General features: G+C 42.2%; 1 protein-coding gene across 1 annotated transcript in view; it reads left to right on the top strand.

Annotated features, from left to right (window-relative positions):
• SDK1 (sidekick cell adhesion molecule 1) overlaps positions 1–22,608 on the top strand; it is a 724,823-nt gene that overhangs the window by 281,124 nt on the left and 421,091 nt on the right. Inside the window, exons 3-4 of the mRNA XM_069569592.1 lie at positions 17,685–17,791; positions 19,918–20,065. Coding sequence (XP_069425693.1) covers positions 17,685–17,791; positions 19,918–20,065 — 255 coding nt within the window. The remainder of the gene's footprint in view (positions 1–17,684; positions 17,792–19,917; positions 20,066–22,608) is intronic.

The following is a 22,608-nucleotide window of genomic DNA, read 5'->3' as shown; positions in this document are numbered from 1 at the left end:
TCAGCAGGATTCAGTAGTGCTGTGCTCTTAATTAAAGGAAATAAGAAAGAGAATTGAAGACCTAGAGGTGTTTTAAGTAGAGTAATGAGCGTCTCCACAGGGGGCATAGCCCACCGTGTACTCTTTACCCCAGAAGTTATAACATGGTGGTCCAGGAACCACAGTCAGCCTACCTAGAATGTGGTGTGCTTATTTTAAATCTCAGTTAAGATATATATATGTGTGTGTATATACAACCAGTATTTGTTCCTCAGTTGATTGCCAGCATTTAACACTTATAAGATTTCACATAAAATTCTGCTTTTTGGGCCCTCTGGAACAATTAGCAGGCTTGGGCTCCCAGGTGCACACAGAAGCAGGTGCTAGGCGGCATGGCACTGCGTGCTGGCAGGGACATCCATTTCTCAGCACGCTCTGGTCCCCACCCTGTAACACCCCACTTGCTCTGTGCGGCCCTGGTGTCCAGCTGCCCTGTGTGGACAGAGGAGCCTGTGTCGTCCTCTCATCATTCGATCTGTACTGTGAGAGGACCTGCTGTTCTGAGAGCAATTGATCACAATAGTTAAGGGCATGTTGAAGTCAAACAGACCTAGGTTCGAATCTCAGCTCACCACCAGTTACATTAGTGGTATTACTTTGAACAAGCTGTCTGTTAGCCCCACTTTTAATAACTTGCAAAATGGGGGTGATCAAGCCTCGTCCGTGGTGTTGTGAGCATTGACAGGCTCTCATGTATGTGAAACAGCATACTTTCTGGCCCACAAGCAACAGGTAATAAATTGTAGGCAACATTATATTTTGTTGTAATATGACACAGGGCTTGGTTTATTAGAAGGGGGTATAGAAAGCAGAAAAAAAAAAAACAGTGAACTTAGGAATGAGAGCTCTTATGAGCTTTGATGGCAGATGACTTGGGTTCAAATACTACTATTCAACTTACTATCTTTGGACAAGTTATCTAACCCAGTTTGATCCTTTCCCATCTGTAAAATGGGTATAATAAAACCCACCCTGGAGGGTTCTCATAGAAATTAAGTGATATGATGTTTCAGATGCCCCAGGAAGAAGGAAGTGAGGTTTCAAAGAATCCATCTTGTTTTTCCTCGTGAAAAGAAGTAGTGATGTGGGTGATCCATAACAGTGGTCTTGAAACTGGGGGATGTGCCATGGACAGTGGCAGAGGAACGGTCTCTGGACCTTCAGTTTCCGCAGGCGTGTTAGCGGAGCTGCCTGAGAACACACCTCTGTGATGGTGCCTGCCGTTTTCTTTCTGTACCTGCGTTGCATTATCTCTTCCGCTTCACAGAACAGCGCACCCCTTTCCCAGTCTGAATCTTCTGTGAAACCGCATCCTCAGTGCACAAGACTAGCACAGTTTAAAACCTTGGGCTTGGAACTTTCCTGGTGGTCCAGAGATTAGGACTCCGAACTCCCAGTGCAGGGAGCCTCCAGTTAGATCCCTGGTCAGGGAACCAGATCGCATGTGCTGCACCTAAGATTCTGCACGCTGCAACGAAGATCACAGATCCCACGTGCTGCCACCAAGACCTGGCTCACCAAATAAATAATTATTAAAAAGTGAAACAAAATACCGGGCTCGAAGAAGCCTCTTTTAAACATCCCCCGGAGCTTCTTGCCTTCTCGCTATACGTACTTCTTTCAAGGGCAGAGTGTGACACTAACAATGGAGTCTTTTGCCCACTCTTGGGATTTTCCTAATTCGGATGTCTGTAGGTGGTCAGCAAGAGCGGTACCATTTTCTTGTGAACACCCTTCCCTTTTCCATTCTCCAGCCATCATCAAAGCATATATTGCACCTCAAGGAATGTTAATGAGAACAAAGCAGGGAGACATCTGCAAGAAACACCGCAGGCCAGGTGCCTTGTTGTATCCGGGCTGCAAACTTAGCGTCCAGCTCCGTGGCTTACACATCAACACAAAATAGAATCACAGTTTTCAAGATTTGTCAGAAAGAAAACGTCTGCTGAGAAATACTCTTCTCTGAAGTACACTTCTCTCCATTTCACCCCCCAGAGAGGAGAAGGGCTTGGCAAGGCCTCAGTGGCAGATCGCAGTGAGGGCGAGTGTGTGTGCGTGTGTGTAAAGTTCTGTTTATTTTCTTCAGATCAGTGTTCCCTCTTGGTGTAGAAAGACCACGCACTATAGGAAAGTTGATGCTTTATATTTGCTCATTCATTTGGAAGACACTTTCATTAACTTTTGGAAAAAGGTATCATTTGATCTTCCAAGTCCAAGTCCATTTGTATTGCCTCAGTGTGCTTTGCTTGCTGGTCTGCATCAACCTCTTTGCTACGTGTTAGTCTCTCTGTGTTCTCATTAGATTTAAATTAACTGTATGCAGATATGTGGTCAATAACTTTTCTTTTTGTAGTTAATTTCTATCCAGTTCTGTTCATTCTGATAAATAACTTTCCACTCACTAAAATGTAAAGTAATTGCGGGAGAAAAAACCACTTTCACTCAAGAAGCATATCTTCTTTCTACGATTTTACTGTTCAGTGATGATTTTTCAAAATTTGTAATACATATATATTGTTTTGATTAGCTGTATAGTAACAATAATTACAATCAACATATAATCCACATGAAAATTTTTTAAGTGCTTAGAATATTTTGGTCAAAGGATATTCTTTTAAAGTTATCATTTACTTGTATATTTTTATTTCAGAGAAGTATGTTGGATAATAAATGATGAGTATCTTTCACGTATGGACACATGTCACATTAGAAGAAAATTCTGTGGGGTGAGCAGATTTAGTACTCAAGTTCAAAGAGTAAAAAGAAACTATATGAGAGTTCTGTCTGTTCATTTTTAAGAAATAAATATTGTGGATATCAAAATAATTATATTATTTAAATCCCATTGGATGCTTTTAAAACTGTGTGACAGTTTTATTTTAAAATGCCAAAGCATACACCGTGCCATTACTATATGTGCAACTATTTAAGCTTCTCTATGAGAGAACATCTTTGGTGTCAACTTAAAAATACGCGAGGAGACTAAGCTTTTTGCATGGCTCTTTGCAGCAGCAACTTTACCTGTTAGCCTGACACACCCTGGATAATTCCCAGGAAGACAAAGCGCTGTTGCTTGTATTGAAGCAGGATTCATTTTATATTTATATATGGTTCATTATATATGCACCATTGAAATAAAGTAGATGCTTCACTACCATTTCACCAGAAACTCGTTAAGAAGAAATGGGTTATTCTGAAGCAAAAACGGTTTAGGTTAGACGTGATGAATTATATTCTTTGCACTGAGGGCTTCAGACACTGAGATGGGTTATCAAGGATCCATTGTATTTTGTCATCATTTTTTTCAGGATATAAAACCTGTCTAAAAGTCCTAGGCTATTTTTTCAAATGACTCTTTTATCTGCTTCCTTCCAGTAAGCACATTCGGCTGCCATATGTCAGCCTTCACGAGGCTGATGTGAGTCTCAAATTGAAAACCATGGATGCTCTATGAAATGGGAGCTGTATTCCTACCTAGCATTGAGGCCCTCTTTCTCCTCTACTCCACCCTTTGGTGTGGACAATGAAAATACTAACCCTAAACAAAGCAAATAATATAAACTGAGCTTGTCCATCTTGGCTAAAAATAGCACGTTTGTTGCTGCTTGTGTTACAAACTGTAGGATGAATTTCGGTGAGTTTCAAATGTTACGTTAATCGTACTGATGCTTGGCTCTATGTTTAAGCACAGGTGTGGCTACGCTGGGAAAATGAGAGCAGTTCAGTGATCAAACAAGGTTGCCTAAGTGTCATAGGCAGATTTGTATTTTTTTTTCTCCCAGAAAATATTTACTGTAAATTATTTTTTCTGCTTTGGAATAAAGACTTTTTTTGTAATTATATTCAAAATATGTGTGTGTGTGTGTGTGTGTGTGTGTGTGTGTGTATGTATGTATGTATGCCCAAAATTTCTAGTGCTAGGCACTCCAGCAGGAGGAATAACTGGATACTTTGCTGAAAATCTTACAGTCTCCTTTCGTGATCTATCTTCTATTACAGTATATACAGTAGAAATTTGATGGATATTTATTTTTCATTTCACTAAAGAATAGGAGTGGTTAAGGGGAAAGTTACTTTTTCTTATGTCCTATAAAGGGACAAAAATTCTACAACATCAACAAAATTTAATAAATACCTGGGAATACCTTTATAGGAAATGAGTAGAGTATGAAGCAAAAGAGAAGACCTCACTGAGAGCTATAAGGGCGAATTCTAGATGGGAAAGCTAAACAACCATAAAGCTGGACAAAGCATACGGAATGATTGTTTCCAGGATACTGGGCCTCAGGCACCTGAAGGTGTGATACCTGAGGGATGGAAAACCGACTCGGTGAGCCCTCTGATCGCCCGACTCGCTGCCCTGAGAGAACTTCCAGGCTGTGGCACAGAGAGGGAGAACACAGGTGAAGCCGGGAGGCACCGAGCCCTGAGCTGAGGGCAGCCGAGAGTTGCGAGAGATCAAGGCAGAGCACTGGAGGGGAGAGAGCCGTGCAGAGAGGACTGGAGGGGAGAGAGCCGTGCAGGGAGGACTGGAGGGGAGAGAGCCGTGCAGGGAGGACTGGAGGGGAGAGAGCCGTGCAGGGAGGACTGGAGGGGAGAGAGCCGTGCAGGGAGGACTGGGGGGGAGAGAGCCGTGCAGGGAGGACTGGAGGGGAGAGAGCCGTGCAGGGAGGACTGGGGGGGAGAGAGCCGTGCAGAGAGCGAGCGAGCTCTGGAGACCTGCAGAGGTTCTTTTCCTGAGTATTTAGCAGATTATTCACCAGCACATTCATGTAAGGAGACTGCCCAAGTCCAGGAAACCAGATACCCAAGAAGTGGAGGCAGTAGTCCCCAGGCTCACACAGGGCTGGGTTGAGTGCCTTTTCTCAGCAGCCAAACTGAAAAACCTCATAATTCGCGGCATTATTGGATAGGGTAACGGAAGGGTCTTGGGTCTGTAGTGGGGAATTACTAACCCTGGACCAACTACAGCTCTGGTCCTGCCTGAGGGATCTTAAAAGACCAGAAAGGATCAAACTGTTTCTAAGTATCTTTGCAGCAGTGGTGAACAAAGCTCAGGAGTATTTATAGGAAGACACAAATAGCACCAAATAAATCCCATCACCAAGCAGGGTAAAATTCACAGTGTCTGGAATCCAGTCAGAGATTATTAGGGATGTAAAGAGGCAGGAAAGCATGATCCAAAATGAGAAAGATCAATCGACCAAAACCAAACCAAAGCTGACACAGATGTTAGAATTAGCAGAGAGTGGCATTGAAACACGATAACTGTATTCCATGTGATCAAAGTAGAGACATGAAAGATACTAAAAGGCAGAAGATATTTGTAAGGATGAAGCCCATAACATCTGAGATGAAAAGCACGATGGGTGAGACTCTCAGCAGATCAGGCATTGCGGGAGAATATACTGGTGAACTTGAAAACACAGCAGTGTAATGGGCTCCCGGGTAGCCCAGCTGATCAAGAATCCACCTGCAATGCAGGAGACCCAGGCTTGATTCCTGGGTCGGGAAGTTCGCCTGGACAAGGGACGGGCTACACACTCCGGAACATTCGTAAACTTAAAAATAGAGCAGCGCAACTGCTCAAGACGAAAGGCAGGGACTTGCCTGGCAGTCCAGTGGCCAAGATTCTGTGTTTCTGATGCACGGGATGCAGGTTTGATCACTGGTCAGGGAACCAAGATCCTATGTGCCGTGCAGCTTGGTCAAAAATAAATAAATGAATAAAAATGAAAGATAGAAAAAATGAACACAATGAAAAGACCATTAGTGATTACAGGAGAACATCACATGGCCTAATATATGTATAAGTTGGATACTCAAGACGGGGTGGTAAAGTATCTGAATAAATAATATTCAAAAATGTTTGCATTTGATGAAAACTACAAACTCATCAATGCAAGAAACTGAGCAGATCCCAATAATGGAGTTACTAGCCAGTATAATAAGAAAAAGAAAGAAAAAGCATCTAGATTGTAAGAGGATATGTAAATTTATTGAAGGTTACATGATTATAGAAAATGTAATATCATCTTTTAAAAAATTGCTAAAATTCACATGTGTTTAGCAGTGTTATAGGATACTGGATGTGGAGAAGGCTATGGCACCCCACTCCAGTACTCTTGCTCAGGAAATCCCCTGGATGGAGGAGCCTGGTAGGCTGCAGTCCATGGGGTCGCTAGGAGTTGGACACGACTGAGCGACTTCACTTTCACTTTTCACTTTCATGCATTGGAGAAGGAAATGGCAACCCACTCCAGTGTTCTTGCCTGGAGAATCCCAGGGATGGGGGAGCCTGGTGGGGCCTATGGGGTCACACAGAGTCGGACACGACTGAAGTGACTTAGCAGCAGCAGCAGCAGCAGGATACTAGATGAGCATGTGAAAGTGAAAGGCGCTCAGTCGTGTCCGACTCTTTGCAGCCCCATGGAATACACAGTCCATGGAATTCTCCAGGCCAGAATACTGGAGTGGGTGGCTTTTCCCTTCTCCAGGGGATCTTCCCAACCGAGGGATCAAACCCAGGTCTCCCGCATTGCAGGCAGAGTCTCTACCAGCAGAGCCACCAGGGAAGCCCAAGAATCCTGGAGTGGGTACACTGTCCCTTCTCCCGGGGATCTTCCTGACCCAGGAATTGAACCGGGGTCTCCTGCATTGCAGGTGGATTCTTTACCAACTGAACTATCAGAGAAGCTACAGATGACCATGCAAGTCACTTATATTTTTGTATACTAGAAAAGAATAGTCTGCAATTTATTAAGATTTATGATTTTTATAAAATATATAACATTTATTTTGTAAAATAAAATATTTTTTAAAATATCTTAAAAAATCTTAGAGATGAATTTGACAAGGTGTTTGCAAGATTTTTACACTAAAAACTATAAAGCATTGCCTAAGTTTCCTAAAAGAAGACTTAAATAAAAGGACAGATATGCCATGTCCACGTGTCTAAAAACTTAGTATTGCTGCCGTGTCAGACTCTCCCAGATTGATTGATTGCCTGGCCATACCCTTTAGGTTTAACACCCCGAGATAGCACTTCATCACTAAGTCATGAGTTAGACTCCTCTGCCTGTTTGTTATTTTCAGTTCAGTTCAGTAGCTAAGTCGTGTCCGACTCTGTGACCCCATGGATTGCAGCACGCCAGGCTTCCCTGTCCATCACCAACTCGGAGTCCACCCAAACCCATGCCCATTCAGTCAGGGATGCCATCCAACCATCTCATCCTCTGTTGTCCCCTTCTACTCCTGCCTTCAATCTTTCCCAGCATCAAGGTCTTTTCCAATGAGTCAGCTCTTCTCATCAGGTGGCCAAAATATTGGAGTTTCAGCTTCAACATCAGTCCTCCCAAGGAATATTCAAGACTGATCTCCTTTAGGGTTGATTGATTGGATCTCCATGCAGTCCAAGGGACTCTCAAGAGTCTTCTCCAACACCACAGTTCAGAAGCATCAGTTCCTCAGTGCTCAGCTTTCATTATAGTCCAACTCTCACATCCATACATGACTACTGGAAAAACCGTAGCTTTGAATAGATGGACCTTTGTTGGCAAAATAATGTCTCTGCTTTTTTTTAAATTAACTTATTTTTTTTGGAAGGATAAGTGCTTTACAGAATTTTGTTGTTTTCTGTCAAACCTCAACATTAGTCAGCCATCAGTTCAGTTCAGTTCAGTCGCTCAGTTGTGTCCGACTCTTTGTGACCCCATGAATCGCAGCACGCCAGACCTCCCTGTCCATCACCAACTCCCAGAGTTCACTCAGACTCACGTCCATCGAGTCAGTGATGCCATCCACCCATCTCATCCTCTGTCGTCCCCTTCTCCTCCTGCCCCCAATCCCTCCCAGCATCAGAGTCTTTTCCAATGAGTTAACTCCTCATATGAGGTGGCCAGAGTACTGGAGTTTCAGCTTCAGCATCATTCCTTCCAAAGAAATCCCAGGGCTGGTCTCCTTCAGAATGGACTGGTTGGATCTCCTCAGCCATAGGTATACACATATCCCCTCCCTTTTGAACCTCCCTCCCATCTCTCTCCCCATGCCACCCCTCTAGGTTGACACAGAGCCCCACTTTGAGTTTCCTGAGCTGTACAGAAAATTCCTGTTGGCTATCTATTTTACATGCGGTAATGTAGGTTTCCATGTTACCCTTTCTATACATCGCACCCTCTCCTCCCCTCTCCCCAGGTCCAGAAGTCTGTTCTCTCCACTGCTGCCCTGTAAACAAGCTCTTCAGTACCATTCTTCTAGATTCCGTATATATGTGTTAGAATACGATGTTTATCTTTCTCCTTCTGACTCTCTTCACTCTGTATAATAGGTTCTAGGTTGTCTCTGCTTTTTCTCCCAAGGAGCAAGCATCTTTTAAATTCATAGCTGCTATCACCATCTGCAGTGATTTTGGAGCCCAAGAAAATAAATTCTGACACTGTTTCCACGGTTTCCCCATCTATTTCCCATGAAGTGATGGGACCAGATGCCATGATCTTCGTTTTCTGAATGTTGAGTTTTAAGCCAACTTTTTCACTCTCCTCTTTCACTTTCATCAAGAGGCTTTTGAGTTCTTCTTCACTTTCTGCCATAAGGGTGGTGTCATTTGAATATCTGAGGTTATTGATATTTCTCCCGGGAATCTTGATTCCAGCTTGTGTTTCTTCCAGTCCAGCATTTCTCATGATGTACTCTGCATATAAGTTAAATAAGCAGGGTGACAATATACAGCTTTGACATACTCCTTTTCCTCTTTGGAACCAGTCTGTTGTTCCATGTCCAGTTCTAACTGTTGCTTCTTGACCGGCAAACAAATTTCTCAGGGGGCAGGTCAGGTGGTCTAGTATTCCCATCTCTTGAAGAATTTTCCACAGTTTATTGTGATCTACACAGTCAAAGGCTTTGGCATAGTCAATAAAGCAGAAAGAGATGTTTTTCTGGAACTCTCTTGCTTTTTCCATGATCCAGTGGATGTTGGCAATTTGATCTCTGGTTCCTCTGCCTTTTCTAAAACCAGCTTGAACACCTGGAAGTTGACAGTTCATGTATTGTTGAAGCCTGGTTTGGAGAATTTTGAGCGCCACTTTGCTAGTGTGTGAGATGAGCACCAATTGTACGGTAGTTTGAGCATTCTCTGGCATTGCCTTTCTTTGGGATTGGAACAAAAACTGACTTTTTCCAGTCCTGTGGCCACTGTTAAGTTTTCCAAATTAGCTGGCATATTGAGTGCAGCACTTTCACAGCATCATCTTTTAAGATTTGAAATAGCTCAGCTGGAATTCCATCACTTCCACTAGCTTTGTTTGTAGTGATGCTTCCTAATGCCCACTTGACTTTGCATTCCAGCATGTCTGGCTCTAGCTGAGTGATCACACCATCGTGGTTATCTGGGTCATGAAGATCTTTTTTTGTATAATTCTACTATTATTATTGCCACCTCTTCTTAATGTCTTCTGCTTCTGTTAGGTACATACCATTTCTTTCCTTTTTTGTGCCTATCTTTGCATGAAATGTTCCCTTGGTATTTATAATTTTCTTGAAGAAATCTCTAGTCTTTCTCATTCTGTTATTTTCATCTATTTGTTTGCATTGATCACTGAGGAAGGCTCTCTTATCTCTCCTTGCTATTCTTTGGAACTCTGCATTCAAATGGGTATATCTTTCCTTTCATCCTTTGCCTTTCACGTCTCTTCTTTTCTCAGCTATTTGTAAGGCCTCCTCAGACAACCACTTTGCCTTTTTGCATTTCTTTTTCTTGGTGATGGTCTTGATCACTGCCTCTTGTACAGTGTCATGAACCTCCATCTACAGTTCTTCAGGCACTCTATCTATTGGGTCTAATCCCTTGAATGTATTTGTCACTTCCACTGTATAATCATAAGATATTTGATTTAGGTCACACCTGAAGGGGCTAGTGGTTTTCCCTACTTTCTTCAATAAAAGTCTGAATTTGTCATTAAGGAAGGAGTTCATGATCTGAGCCATAGTCAGCTCCTGGTCTTGTTTTTGCTGACCGTATAGAGGATTGGGGAAACAGACTCTTTGAAGGCAGAAAAAAAACCTTGTATTGCACCAGGACCCAGGAGAAAGGAGCAGTAACCCCACAACAGACTGACCCAGACTTGCCCATGAGTGTCCAGGAGTCTCCAGTGGAGCTGTGTGTCGGCAGCGGCCTGCTGCAGGGTCGGGGGCACTGAGCACCACAGTGCTTGCATGGGACCTTTGGAAGGCAGTCTCCATTATCTTTCTTACCTCCGCCATAGTTTGGCCTCAGGTCAAACAACAGGAGGGAACACAGCCCCACCCATCAATAGAAAATTGGATTAAAGATTTACTGAGCATGGCCTCACTCATCAGAACAAGACCCAGTTTCCCTCTCAGTCAGTCTCTCCTATCAGGAAGCTTCCATAAGCCTCTTGTCCTTCTCCATCAAAGGGCTGACAGAATGAAAACCACAATCACAGAAAACTAACCAAACTGATCACATGGACCACAGCCTTGTCTAACTCAGTGAAACTATGAGCCATGCTGTGTAGGGCCACCTAAGATAGACGGGTCATGGTGGAGAGTTCTGACAAAACGTGGTCCACTGGAGAAGGGAATGGCAAACCACTTCAGTATTCTTGCCTTGAGAACCCCATGAACAGCATGAAAAGGCAAAAAGATAGGACACTGAAAGAGGAACTCCGCAGGTTGGTAGGTGCCCAATATACCACTGGAGATCAGTGGAGAAATAACTCCAGAAAGAATGAGGAGAGAGCCAAAGCAAAAACAACACCCAGCTGTGGATGTGACTGGTGATGGAAGTAAAGTCTGATGCTGTAAAGAGCAATATTGCATAGGAACCTGGAAGGTTAGGTCCATGAATCAAGGCAAATTGGAAGTGGTCAAACAGAAGATGGTTAAGAGTGAACATCAGCGTTTTAGGAATCAGTGAACTGAAGTGGACTGGAATGGGTGAATTGAACTCAGATGACCATTGTATCTACAGCTGTGGGCAAGAATCCCGTAGAAGAAATGGAGTAACCATCATAGTCAACAAGAGTCTGAAATGCAGTACTTGGATGCAGTCTCAAAAACAACAGAATGATCTCTGTTTGTTTCCAAGGCAAACCATTCAATATCACAGTAATCCAAGTCTATGCCCAGAGCAGTAATGCTATAGAAGCTGAAGCTGAATGGTTCTGTGAAGACCTACAAGACCTTCTAGAACTAACACCCAAAAAAGATGTCCTTTTCATTATAGAGGACTGGAATGCAAAAGTAGGAAGTCAAGAGCTACCTGGAGTAACAGGCAAGTTTGGCCTTGGAGTACAAAACAAAGCAGGTCAAAGGCTAACAGAGTCTTTTGTTTTGTTCTTAATCTGCGGGGTCCGCTACTCATCAGGAAAGGTCCGTTTTCTTAAGTGAAGTGTAGCCAGTTGGTTTTGTCACCAACCAGCCAAACTGAGGGTAAGCCCTACCTGCGTTTCCCCACACGGGGCTGAGTCCCCAGGTTTCCAGTTTCCCGACCTTGTTTCTGGTCCTTCCTCCTGGTTCGCTGCCCTCTGTGAGCTGCCTAGCTCCCAGAAACCACAGTGGGTTGTGTTTTGGTTCATATGAACGAATCAGTCTTGCCCACTTTGACTAAAGGAAGCAGAACCCCTTATAATCTCAAACTCTTAGTGCTTGGGGCAGCTTTCTTACTTCCTGGAGCCCGAGATGTGAATGGCTGGGCACCAGGTGTAAAGCTTTCAGCCTAATTTTGGCCTTTCTGCTATATTACGAAGCTGTATTTAAAGCCCTGGAATTAATAAATGAAGTGCTCACTCCTAAGGCATCAGGTCCTTTTGTGAATTTGTGTATAAGCTCTGGCAGGTGAGAGTGGGCAGACTACTCTCATCCCCGTCCCAGAGTATCCCATGTTGAATTCCAAGGCTTTCATGGTGTGAGTCTGTGCTGTCTTGTTTGATTTTGATCTCTAATATTAATTGTGTGTCACAAGGCTTATATTCCTCCTGCCCAGTTGTGTAGTGTTAATATTTATTTCTGATTTTAATTGACTATCTTTTCAACTCCGTGTGGTCATAGCAGATATGATTCTTTCCAGAGAATTTCTGAAGCAAAATTATCATTGAACTTTTAGAAGTTCTTACTGGAGATGATTTGGATTTAGACAATTAATTCCATTTGCCTCGTTCATCTAATCATCATTGTCAAATCTAAGAAGTGTAACCAGAATGACCAAACAAGTGTGTACGTAATTGTCGACAAATGCTTCCAACGAGACGAGTGAAAGCTTTTTAATTTGTTTCTAATTCACTTATGCTAATATTGTAGCACTTAATAGCCTAGGCTCTCTTTCCATTGTGGTTGGTGTGGATCAATTTGAGTGTGTAGGAACTGGCATTTCTCCTCATATTTTAACCCTTCATATAATGGTCTTAGATTTTTTAATGTCTCTAGAGAACCTGGAAAAATAAAGAATTAAGTAAACAGATGGTGTAAAGGATATTTAGCTCTAAAAAAAACCCGAGGTCTTTCACAAAGATTTCTGAGGCTCTGTTCTTCCTCATTTGAGAGGTGTTTTCTCCTAATCACATATCTGGCAGACCATTTTCAACCGTGTGTCCGTATTTCCCATAATGTGAATTTCTGTTTTTCTGTCCCTTGTTTGATGCCTGAAGCTAGGAATGGATGAAGGAGTGATCTCAAAACAATGTTCCCATTAGAGAAAATCACAAAAACCACAATCCCAGAAGAAGGTATTTTGGAACTTTTCAGTGTTAACTCTTGAAATCTTGAATTGGTTTTTATATGTGAATACACAGTTCACTCGCAGTTACTGGTCTGTGTACGTGAATACAGTTCACACACAGTTACTGGTCTGTGGATACTCGCATCCGCTTGTTCTCTGGGGTTCTCTCCCCAGATTCATGTTCTCAAACAGCACGACAGACACAAAGGTGCTTCCTAGCCCAGTCCCGGAAGGGACCTGTCTGTTGCCTCGTTCAATTTAATAAAAGTTTTTAAGTAAACAAAATCCAGATTAGAGAATTTTTCAGGACATAATGTTCCCATTGACTAACTTTCATCTTTATTATGCTGTTTACTTTAACTTCATACCGATTAACTCTTGAAAGGAATTCAAAACGTAACCGTTAATGTCTAGGGCATATTAGTGAGCTGGCCAATGCTTCAAAATTTTGGGTCCATCTCTTTCTTAACAAGTTTCAGTCTGGATCTTTCATTTCACTATTTACTCGAGGAAAAAAATCAACTATAGACTCATTCCACTTTTGACTGTTGCTGTATTTTAAAGTTTCAAATAAGAAATTTTTAAAAATGAAATTGAAAATACAATTATTTGTCATCTTGTTTCCAAAAATAGAAATAAGTTAGTTCCAAGAAGGATATAAACAGCTTAGTTTTGTTTTTTTTTTTTTTTCTCTTAACACTTTAAAGAATGAAGGACTTCCCTGCTGGTCCAGGGGCCAAGACTCTGCACTCCCAATGCAGGGGGCCCAGGTTCAAAGCCCAGTCAGAGAACTAGATCCCACGTGGTGCAACTGAACGTTCTCAGGCCTCAACTAGGGATCCCACTGATGCAGTGAAAACTCAAAGCAGCCAAATAAATAAAAACAAATATTAAAAAAAAATAAGGCTGGACTTTGGGCCCAAATAGGAAAGTTTATTATAGAGCTTGGTTGTTTATTTTCATGCAAAATAGATATTTCCATACCAGTGTAAAAAAAAGTAAAGTTGTGGGGTGTAGTCTTATCTGTGGTAGCATAAAATGAACGTAGGCCCCCCAAAAAGAAAAAAATATATCTAAATGGGTATGAAAAATCTTTCTTATGGATTGAGTTATGTCCCTGCCATTAGAGGGAGAAGTACGGCTTTTCTTCTCCACAAGGAGGATGTGATTGTGTTACTGTGAACTTGATGGGTTTCTGTAGACCTGTGTGCTTAGAGCATCTAACTCTGGTTGGGAATAACTACTCAGCAGTAACTGTGCTGAAGCAGACAGTACTTTCTCAGATACTTTCTAAAATTTGAGTGGCTCTTGTTAGGGAGACTCCTCATAATATGTTAATCAGTCTCAGTTTCTTGGGGACTGTTTACCGCTTAATGATTCTTAGGGGTTACCCAGGAAGCCGTGATTTTTTAAAAAGAGATTATTCAGTGAGGCATTATTGAGGTTTTTCTGTGACCATTATGAGTACCTAGTAACTTAAGACGTTTTTTCAACCAAAATTATGTCAGCTACATTCTGGGGAGTTCCAGGACAAGCCAATCAAACCCTCTCTGAAGTAAAGGATGTTGTGACCTGGTCATTGGCTTGCTCTCACAGTCTCAGGGCTGGCTTGACACTGGGCAAAAACAGAGGGGAGTGGGCCCTCCAGAGCCAAGTCACCCCCATAGCCAGCCCCATCGGGCCCTGCGGCTGCTGGTGCTGCTGGGCCCTGGTTGCACCAATACAGCCACTGCCCCGCCTGGCACTGGGCACCTGCCCCGCTCCCCTGACCCCGGGCTCCTTTGTGCCCTGCTGCTGCGCTGCTGGGCAGACACTCTCTTCTCCCTGCTCCTGTGTCACCAGTCCCAGGTCTAAATGTCCAGACTGTGTGTCCAGGGACCTTGCACCATCTCATTCCTGTGCCCTGTTCATGGAAGGCTCTGCCTCTACCAGGACTCAGAGCAAAGAACTCTCCCAACACAGAACACGGTGCCGACCCTGGGCAGACAGTGTCAGCCATCCTTTCCAGGTGGGGCTAGGCAAGCAATTGTTAGGACTGAGTTGGACCTAGAACTGCTTCTTAGAGGCAGTCTAGGTGGTCGCTGTTTCCCGCTTTAAGCGGCAGTTCAGAGCTGAGGTATTCTACATACCAGAAAGAACGTTTCAACCCTTGGGTTTGTTGTGATTTTGTGTTCAATTTTCTTTAATTTGCTCCTCCTGATAATGAACTGGCCCTGGAAAAGGTTCTGTTGGTCTGGTAGATTCTGCCGTGAAACAGTGAATACAAACATTCCCCGCTGTGCTTTTTTGAAATGGGAGCAAGCATTTTCTATATTTTAGTGGCATATGGTGCTAAGATTTTATCATGCTTTCTTACAAAGAGTCAGGGAACTTTCTCTGCTTAAAAGTGTATGTTTGTAAACAATAGGCTTGCGCTGAATATTCCCATCTGTTGGGTGAACATAATCTGTGTAGGAATTCCTGTATTAGGTGGAAGACTTTGCAACTTTTTTGTATATTTCTTTTCCCCGGTGAGACATTAGACCAAGAGACAGTACAAAGCAGCATATGCCTAATATTCAGTTTGTGTCTGCTTCTCCCTGTTTGAAAGCAGTGCTGGTTTTGTGTGTTAGTACATAGGATTACTATAGAAATTCATAAGAATATAAAAGCTATTCAGGGTATTCCAAAAATGCAAAATATTAATAACAATCGTATAAATGTGGTTAGGTTGCAGTGATGAAACTGTTCTTGAATTTTTTCAAATATGTACTCCAGTAACTTGTTATTTCTTTTCCAAAAACTTTTCTTGATTTTGTTTTAACCTAATCTCAAAACTCCTTATTATAATCACAGTATATAATAATCAAAGCTGCTCATTCTTCTAGTCTTGATTTGTAATTTAAATAAATGGCATTGACTCTTTGTGTTCAGTTTGGTATTGTTCTGATTGTCTTCACTAATTAATTTTCTGTTTGAGAAGAACCATTCTTCAGTATAGAATAAAATTTTGAAGACTAAGGCTCAGCAGTATTTTTTCATAAAATATTTTATTAATCTTGCCATAAGATCTCATGATGGTTATCAGGGGGCAAACACACTTTGATTAATATTTGCTTAATACTGAATTACCTGTATTGTCCAAATGTTTTATTCACTTAAAAATTATGCCTAGCAGTTCCTTTTTCTGGTTGACTACTTGGACATACTTGAGTAAAAAGATGAGCAGTTAATTGAATATAAGTGATTTCAAGGTATGTGTAGGAACTGAGCAAATAAAGCACATGTTACTTGGTGCCTTTTACCTGATAATTGTTGTTTTTTTGCATTTCTCTGATTATACTTTGTAAGAGGAGGTATTTTTAAGTCGACTGTACCTGTTACTAGATAACTAGGTCTATCAGCAGAGCATCTTGTTAGAAAAGGATAGCATTGTGGTGTCTTCTCTTTTGGGGAAAGTAGGCGCCTATTTGACTGGGTTCAGGCTCTCTGTTTCCTTCTTAGGATAGCACCCTCCCTTGTGTAAAAAGTATCCACAACTCAAGTCTTGATTCTTGCTGAACATAGCTTAGAAACCAATTAAATGTGTTCTGCTAGGTAGCACGAATATGGAGAAGGCAATGGTACCCCACTCCAGTACCCTTGCCTGGAAAATCCCATGGATGGAGGAGCCTGGTGGGCTGCAGTCCATGGGATTGCGAAGTCAGACATGACTGAGCAACTTCACTTTCACTTTTCACTCTCATGCATTGGAGAAGGAAATGGCAGCCCACTCCAGTGTTCTTGCCTGGAGAATCCCAGGGACGAGGGAGCCTGGTAGGCTGCCATCTCTGGTGTCGCACAGAGTCGGACACAACTGAAGCAATTTAGCAGCAGGTAGCATGAAAGGCTTGAGCTCTGGAGCTGCTCACCTCAAGTGGTCCCCCCTTGTGTCTCCTGCTTGTTTATGGACTTAAAAACATCTTGGGTTACAGGGAACTCAAAGTCAGTGCTCTGAGACAACCTAGAAGGGTGGGATGGGATGGAGGGGAGGGGAGGAGGGAGGGAGGCTCAAAAGGGAGGGGACATGTGTATACCTATGGCTGACTCATGTTGATGTATGGCAGAAACCAACATGATATTGTAAAGCAATTGTCCTCCTAGCAAAAATAAATAAATCCCTGAATTATAAAAAAAAACAAACAGGGCTTTTATGGAAACAGTATCTTCTAACTACCTTTCCCCACCTATAATATTTACTGACCTTTTTAGAAAGGCATTGATTTGAGGAACAGTTATTTATAATCATAGAAATGGAAAATACAAGTAAAATAACCTTTTAGTCAATCAGGAAAGATTTTAAAGTTGATATCAGGCCATATGTGTAGAAGAAAGGCGGGTGTGTGAAGCGAAGGGTGCTAGAAGGCGTCTGCTCTTTGTGGGGAGCAGAGCTGTGCCCTGGAGTCCCTCTCGCTTTGCCTGAATGAGACCTGTGTCTCGTCCTGCATTGTCTGAACTGTGATGCAGGAGACGTAACACGTTAAGAGTGTTGCAGTTCTAGAAAGAATTTTTAGAAATTCTGAGAAAGGGAATGTTAAATCGAAAGGCCTAGTTTAAGTGGAATGCTTGTCAGCTTTTTAGCAGTTCTCTTTCATTCAGGCCATTCTGAGTGATGTGTCTGCATGATGGCATGGGCTACAGTGGTGAGCAGGACGGGTCCAGAGCCTTGCTGCATGGGGTGGTCACAGCCTAGCTGGAGAGACAAACAGCCACTGCATAGCCTCACAGACAAGTTGCCGTTGCAGTGAGCGTGTTGGTCGGCAAAGGGGTGCATAGATATTAGTTTACCAAAAATAAAATATTTTTCCTGCTAGATACCAAAATATACTAGATTGGATGCCAAGGCTGGCTGTGTAGTTATACAACCATTAACACTGCTTTTTGCTGTTGGCAGGTACGTTATTCCATCTTTGCAAAGGCTGGATGCCGGGTTCTACCGCTGCATTGTTCGAAACAGGATGGGAGCGCTCTTGCAAAGAAGATCCGAAGTTCAAGTTGCATGTATGTGCACATTGAAAACATCTACGAATGTTGAATAAAACAGTGTCTGTGGGCACGCTAATCAAAATCACCTTTGACCACGGTGGGAACTGAGTGTCTATCTCGGGTTCTATTTGGAAGAGGATAATTGCTAAAATTGCTTGAGAGATAAGTAAATATAGAATGCAGCTGGTCCGACGATGATGGTGGGGTTGGTGAGGTGAACGCCACTTCTTTCAATTCAGGGGATAAGGCACTGTGGGGGATAGGAAAAAGGAGCAAGATGCCTTCCGTTTTACGAATTAGCTGCTCTCAGCTTTTGTTATATTCAGATTCAAATGTTTTTAAAATAAAAAAAGTTAAACTCAGATAAAATTTTGTCTGTTCGTAATCAGTTCTCTCCAATGATGATTTGTTTAGAAATCCTTCAACTGCCTAAGTACATGGATAGCATGTCTCAATTCTGGACTGAGTTAATAATTCTCTACTGGGCAGACCATTTTGGAGAATGAAACTTTTAAAAGAAACCAGAGGGGATATCAGAACACAGGGAACTAGAATTTTGGTGTAGTGTTTAGCAGAATGGTGGAGAGGGGAGTCGGCCAGTCCAAAGCATTTAATACTTCAGTATTGATATTTAGTATTAATACTTTAGTCCAAAATCTGTGATGGGTAGGGTCCATGTAAAGTGGCCTGTAGGCTTTATTATATTCTGAATTTATGACCAAAATGTCTCTTTATTTAAAAGAAAGCAAAAAGTGTTGTCATTTTAAATTGCATATTAATGCATCATAATAGATTTTAGAGAACTCTAAAGAGCTCCTAAACTGGGTCATGTCAACCAGTGATGAAGGTATTTTCTCACTTGTCATTTTGACCCCAGTTAAAGCTTGCAGTTTTCAGTGCTGCTGTATGAAATAAAATAATTTCTAGTTATTCTTTTCCTCTGTAATTACTAGTGACTGTGTATGGTGCTGATGCTATGCATGTTTAGTTTTAATTACTAGGAAGCCTTCATTTTTCTGAATTGTGGTGGTGAAGTCACCCAACTAAACCTGTCTGCAGAAGAATTCAGAACTTTTATTCAATAATTGAAAACAATTCATAAATAAAAAATTAAGGTCAGTACTCAAAATATATTTGAATAAGCTTAGAATTTATTATAATATATTAAGTACTAGTTTATAAAATTTAATTTTGAGCTTTTTTCTTGCTATCCTTTATCTCTAGGGCTAGACTTTATCTTGAATTTCTCTGTCTCTTTGATAACAAATTTCACTTTAACTGTGAATATCCTAATCTGTTTCATTGTTTCATCTGTTTCCTAGACTATTAAATACTGCTTGCAACATAGTAAATACTTTGTTTTGAATCACAGATTCATTGATAAGAGAGACCTTTTATAGACTCTTCCAAATGTATATGAATTCCATATCCATGTGCATATACATATCTGTAGCTACTCATAATATGAAAAATTTTCAAACCTTTCAGGTGGTACTAATTTTAAAATTGGCCACATATACCCACATTGTAATGTCTGGGTTTTTTCCTGAGATCCTATTTTTTTAAATGCTCTAAACCAGTAGCACAAAGACGGGAACAAAACCTACCCGCCCCAAATGAAGCCAGTAGCATGGGGTTCAGAGAACCCTCCAAAAGTGAGCTAATGGTTGAAAAAACACTTCTCCCGGAAGATTCTTTCAGGAAGCGTTCACCCTCAAAACAGAGGCGAAGCTGAACAGGCCTGCCTGAGCAGAACGGGCTGCAGAGATCTGGTGGGCATCCGAAGGCATTTTCTCAGCGCTTCTGGGGAAATGCTTCATGCAGCAGGAGGATGCTTTCCAACAAAGATGTCAGGATTAAAATCGGCTGCGCACGTGTCCTCGTCCTGTTGCAGCAGCAACACAAAGACCATGGAGCTCCGCTGCCGCACCACCCTGTGGGCCCCCTGGAGGCCCGCGGCTCCTGCCCTTGCTTCTCCCCGCCCCCAGCCTGCGCTCATCCGCAGGAGCGCTCCTCTGTGGTCTCCCTGCTTCACGAGGGCGACGTCGGTGACTTTGCCATAAAACAGAGTGTCCATCTTTGACCTCCCTCCCTCTCAAAGAGAGTCTTCTGGAACTTAGACGTCTGGTTTTCCTCTACAGATATGGGAGATTTCACGGATGCGGAGGAGAGACGAGTGGTCTCCGAAGGCCGCGCAGCCGTCCTCAGCTTGCCGCCCATCAGCAGCTGCCCCCGGCCCCAGGTGACGTGGTTCCGAGACGGGCACAAGATTATCCCCAGCAGCAGGATGTAAGTTGTTCCAAACCCTGCAGTTGAAAACGCGTCTCAGGACACCAGTCGGTACCACTGTACATATTAAGTGTACCAGTTAAGCTTCAGAAAGAGTAACCTGGTCTCGTAGACCTACCTCGAGCCTTAATCAAGAGCTATTTTAAGACTGGCTTGGAAGTTTTTAAACGGTTTAGGAAAAGCGCCACGTGATGTTACTCCCGAGTGCACCACATGCCCTAACTAAAGCACCCTCTCTCGCTCTTACGGGTTTTTTTTTTCCTTTTCTGAATGCACTTGTTTGAGATGTTGCCCTCCTGAGCTGTGCTGAGCTCCAAGCGCTAATTTGATGAGCTCTGGTGTTTAGTACAGAGCTGTAGGGGTTTTCCCTCTTTTTACTGAGCCGCATTTGATACTACTTCCTCTGATGATAAAACAGTAATTACTGCTTATTTCTCTTTATCCTTTTATCCCACCATGACAGTTTTATTTCTCTTTGTCTAATTAGTGGTTCACCCATCTATTGCAGAGCAGTTGCTTTGTGATTAGATAAGCATTATTTCAAGGTGTTCTTGCCTATCTCCCATTTAAGATATTTATCTCATGCAAGATAGTTTTTGCATTTAGAAGCTTTAAGTAATTAAAAAGAACATTTCGGTTTTATTTCATAAGTGGGCATTTTGCAATGTAATTTAAAGATAATATACTGAATATAAAGGTTTTGAGGATGGACATTTCTGAAAGGATCATGGAATGCTATAATCTTGGGCTAAATGTCAAATATTTATACCATCAGATGGTTGCACTCAGAAAAAAAAAAAAAACAACTGTGAGAAGAAAATGTTTTTATTTTTTCCCCAGAAAGGATGTGTGTAAGAGAATTTGCTGAATGGTTTTTCAAATATGCTTTCTCCCTACTTGACCATCCACTCTGTCCTGTCTTTAAGCCCAGAATCCCCACTCTTCTGCCTGGGCATCAGAACTCTGTGCCTACACAATTCTTAAGCTTATTTAGCAAATGTTTCTATCCTGGATATTGAAAACAGGCAAAATACTGAAATATGTAAAAGCCGTATTTTAAAATTCTAGTAAAAATATAAATTACCTTGGGAAATGGGATAACTTCTGTCCTTTTTCTGTATTTTATTGAAACTTGCTTAGGTATCCACCTTTACATTGATTCCAATTATAACAAATGCCTATGGAATTGGGGTGAAACACAGATAAAGGACCAATTTCTCATTCTCTTAGAGGGTGGTGCGGCTGAGAATAAGGCAGCTGAGACAGATTCCTGTGCAGTGTTCTGGAAGGTCCTTGTGTTGAGCACAGTGTGGCTGGGCGCAGGTGGAAGGAGTCAGTCCTCGGAAGGGCGGCTAGGTCGACTTAGGCTTCCTCTCAAACGCTGGAGCTTCTAATTAGTGTCAGTGGTGGAGGATTATTTTCATTCAGTAGCAAATAACTACACAGTAACTCATTTGTTAATCCATTGTCTAGCTATATTCCTGAGACAACGTTTATTCAAGTACAAAAGGATGCGGAATGAAATAGCAACTCTTAATTTTGTGAGCTTGTTTTTTTCTTTTTTTAACCTGATTTCTTGCTGAAGACTGCTTAATTCCTGGCGAGCCAATAACACAGAAGATGCTCATAGGGCTCTAACTTAGTGTCGCAGCAGACAGTCCGCTTACCACCGTGAAGCGGTGGATAAATCTCCAGTCTCAGTAGAGTAACATGCCTGATGGCTTCTTTCTTTTAAAGAGAGGAGATGAGGCTGATTATGGATATTTACACTTTCTCAAGGCCTTTTAGTTTCACATTTTCCACCTCATTGTCACCCCCCTGTTTATTAAGTACCTGCTGTGCAAGAACTCATAAATCAGCACTTGCACAGTTATCTCCACAAGTTTACGCATCATTCACAGATATATTACTTTACACTTCTAATACAGTCCAGCTCAGACCTCAGGTGCAAGAGCACTTACGCATTGCCTCTGCCCAGATGGTTGGCAGACAAAACTCAGATGGCATTAGATCTGTTCTGGACCATGAGAGGCATCATTTAAAAATGAAACGTTTGGCTCAAGGTGTTTCACACCTATTGAGACAGCTCAAACCTGTCCAGCAGCCTTTACCCTGATTCCCTGGGGTCAGCACCCTAACACATGGAAGAGATGGACCTTCGTGAAGGGCAGGAAGGAGGAGCCTCACCTTGCCACCCTTCCCTGCCACGCTCTAACATTATCTCACAGCCTTAGAAATGTGAGCTTTAGACTTAAAATTAAACGACTTTTTTTTTTCATTTTCAAGGGAAACAGTGAGTCTGATGTGTCTCAACTTGAAAAATTAGTTGAATAGTCTATTAATAATATTAACAGCAGTTAATTGAGTACACTTTAAGCATATCTTCTCTAATCCTCAGAGTTGCCTACTGAGGCAGGCATAATTAGCCATCAGAACTGAAGACTGGAGTTGTTAAATGACCCACCCAAGGGCGCATAGCTGGCCGGCGGCAGAGCCGGGACTCTGACCCAGGTCTTGCTGACTCTACATCTCAAGCTCCCTTC

The sequence above is a fragment of the Ovis canadensis genome, chromosome 24 (genome assembly GCF_042477335.2).
Source record: "Ovis canadensis isolate MfBH-ARS-UI-01 breed Bighorn chromosome 24, ARS-UI_OviCan_v2, whole genome shotgun sequence".
NCBI classification, from domain to species: Eukaryota; Metazoa; Chordata; class Mammalia; order Artiodactyla; family Bovidae; genus Ovis; species Ovis canadensis.
Note: the sequence above shows the minus strand (reverse complement) of the source record. Positions and strands in the feature narration are given on the sequence as shown.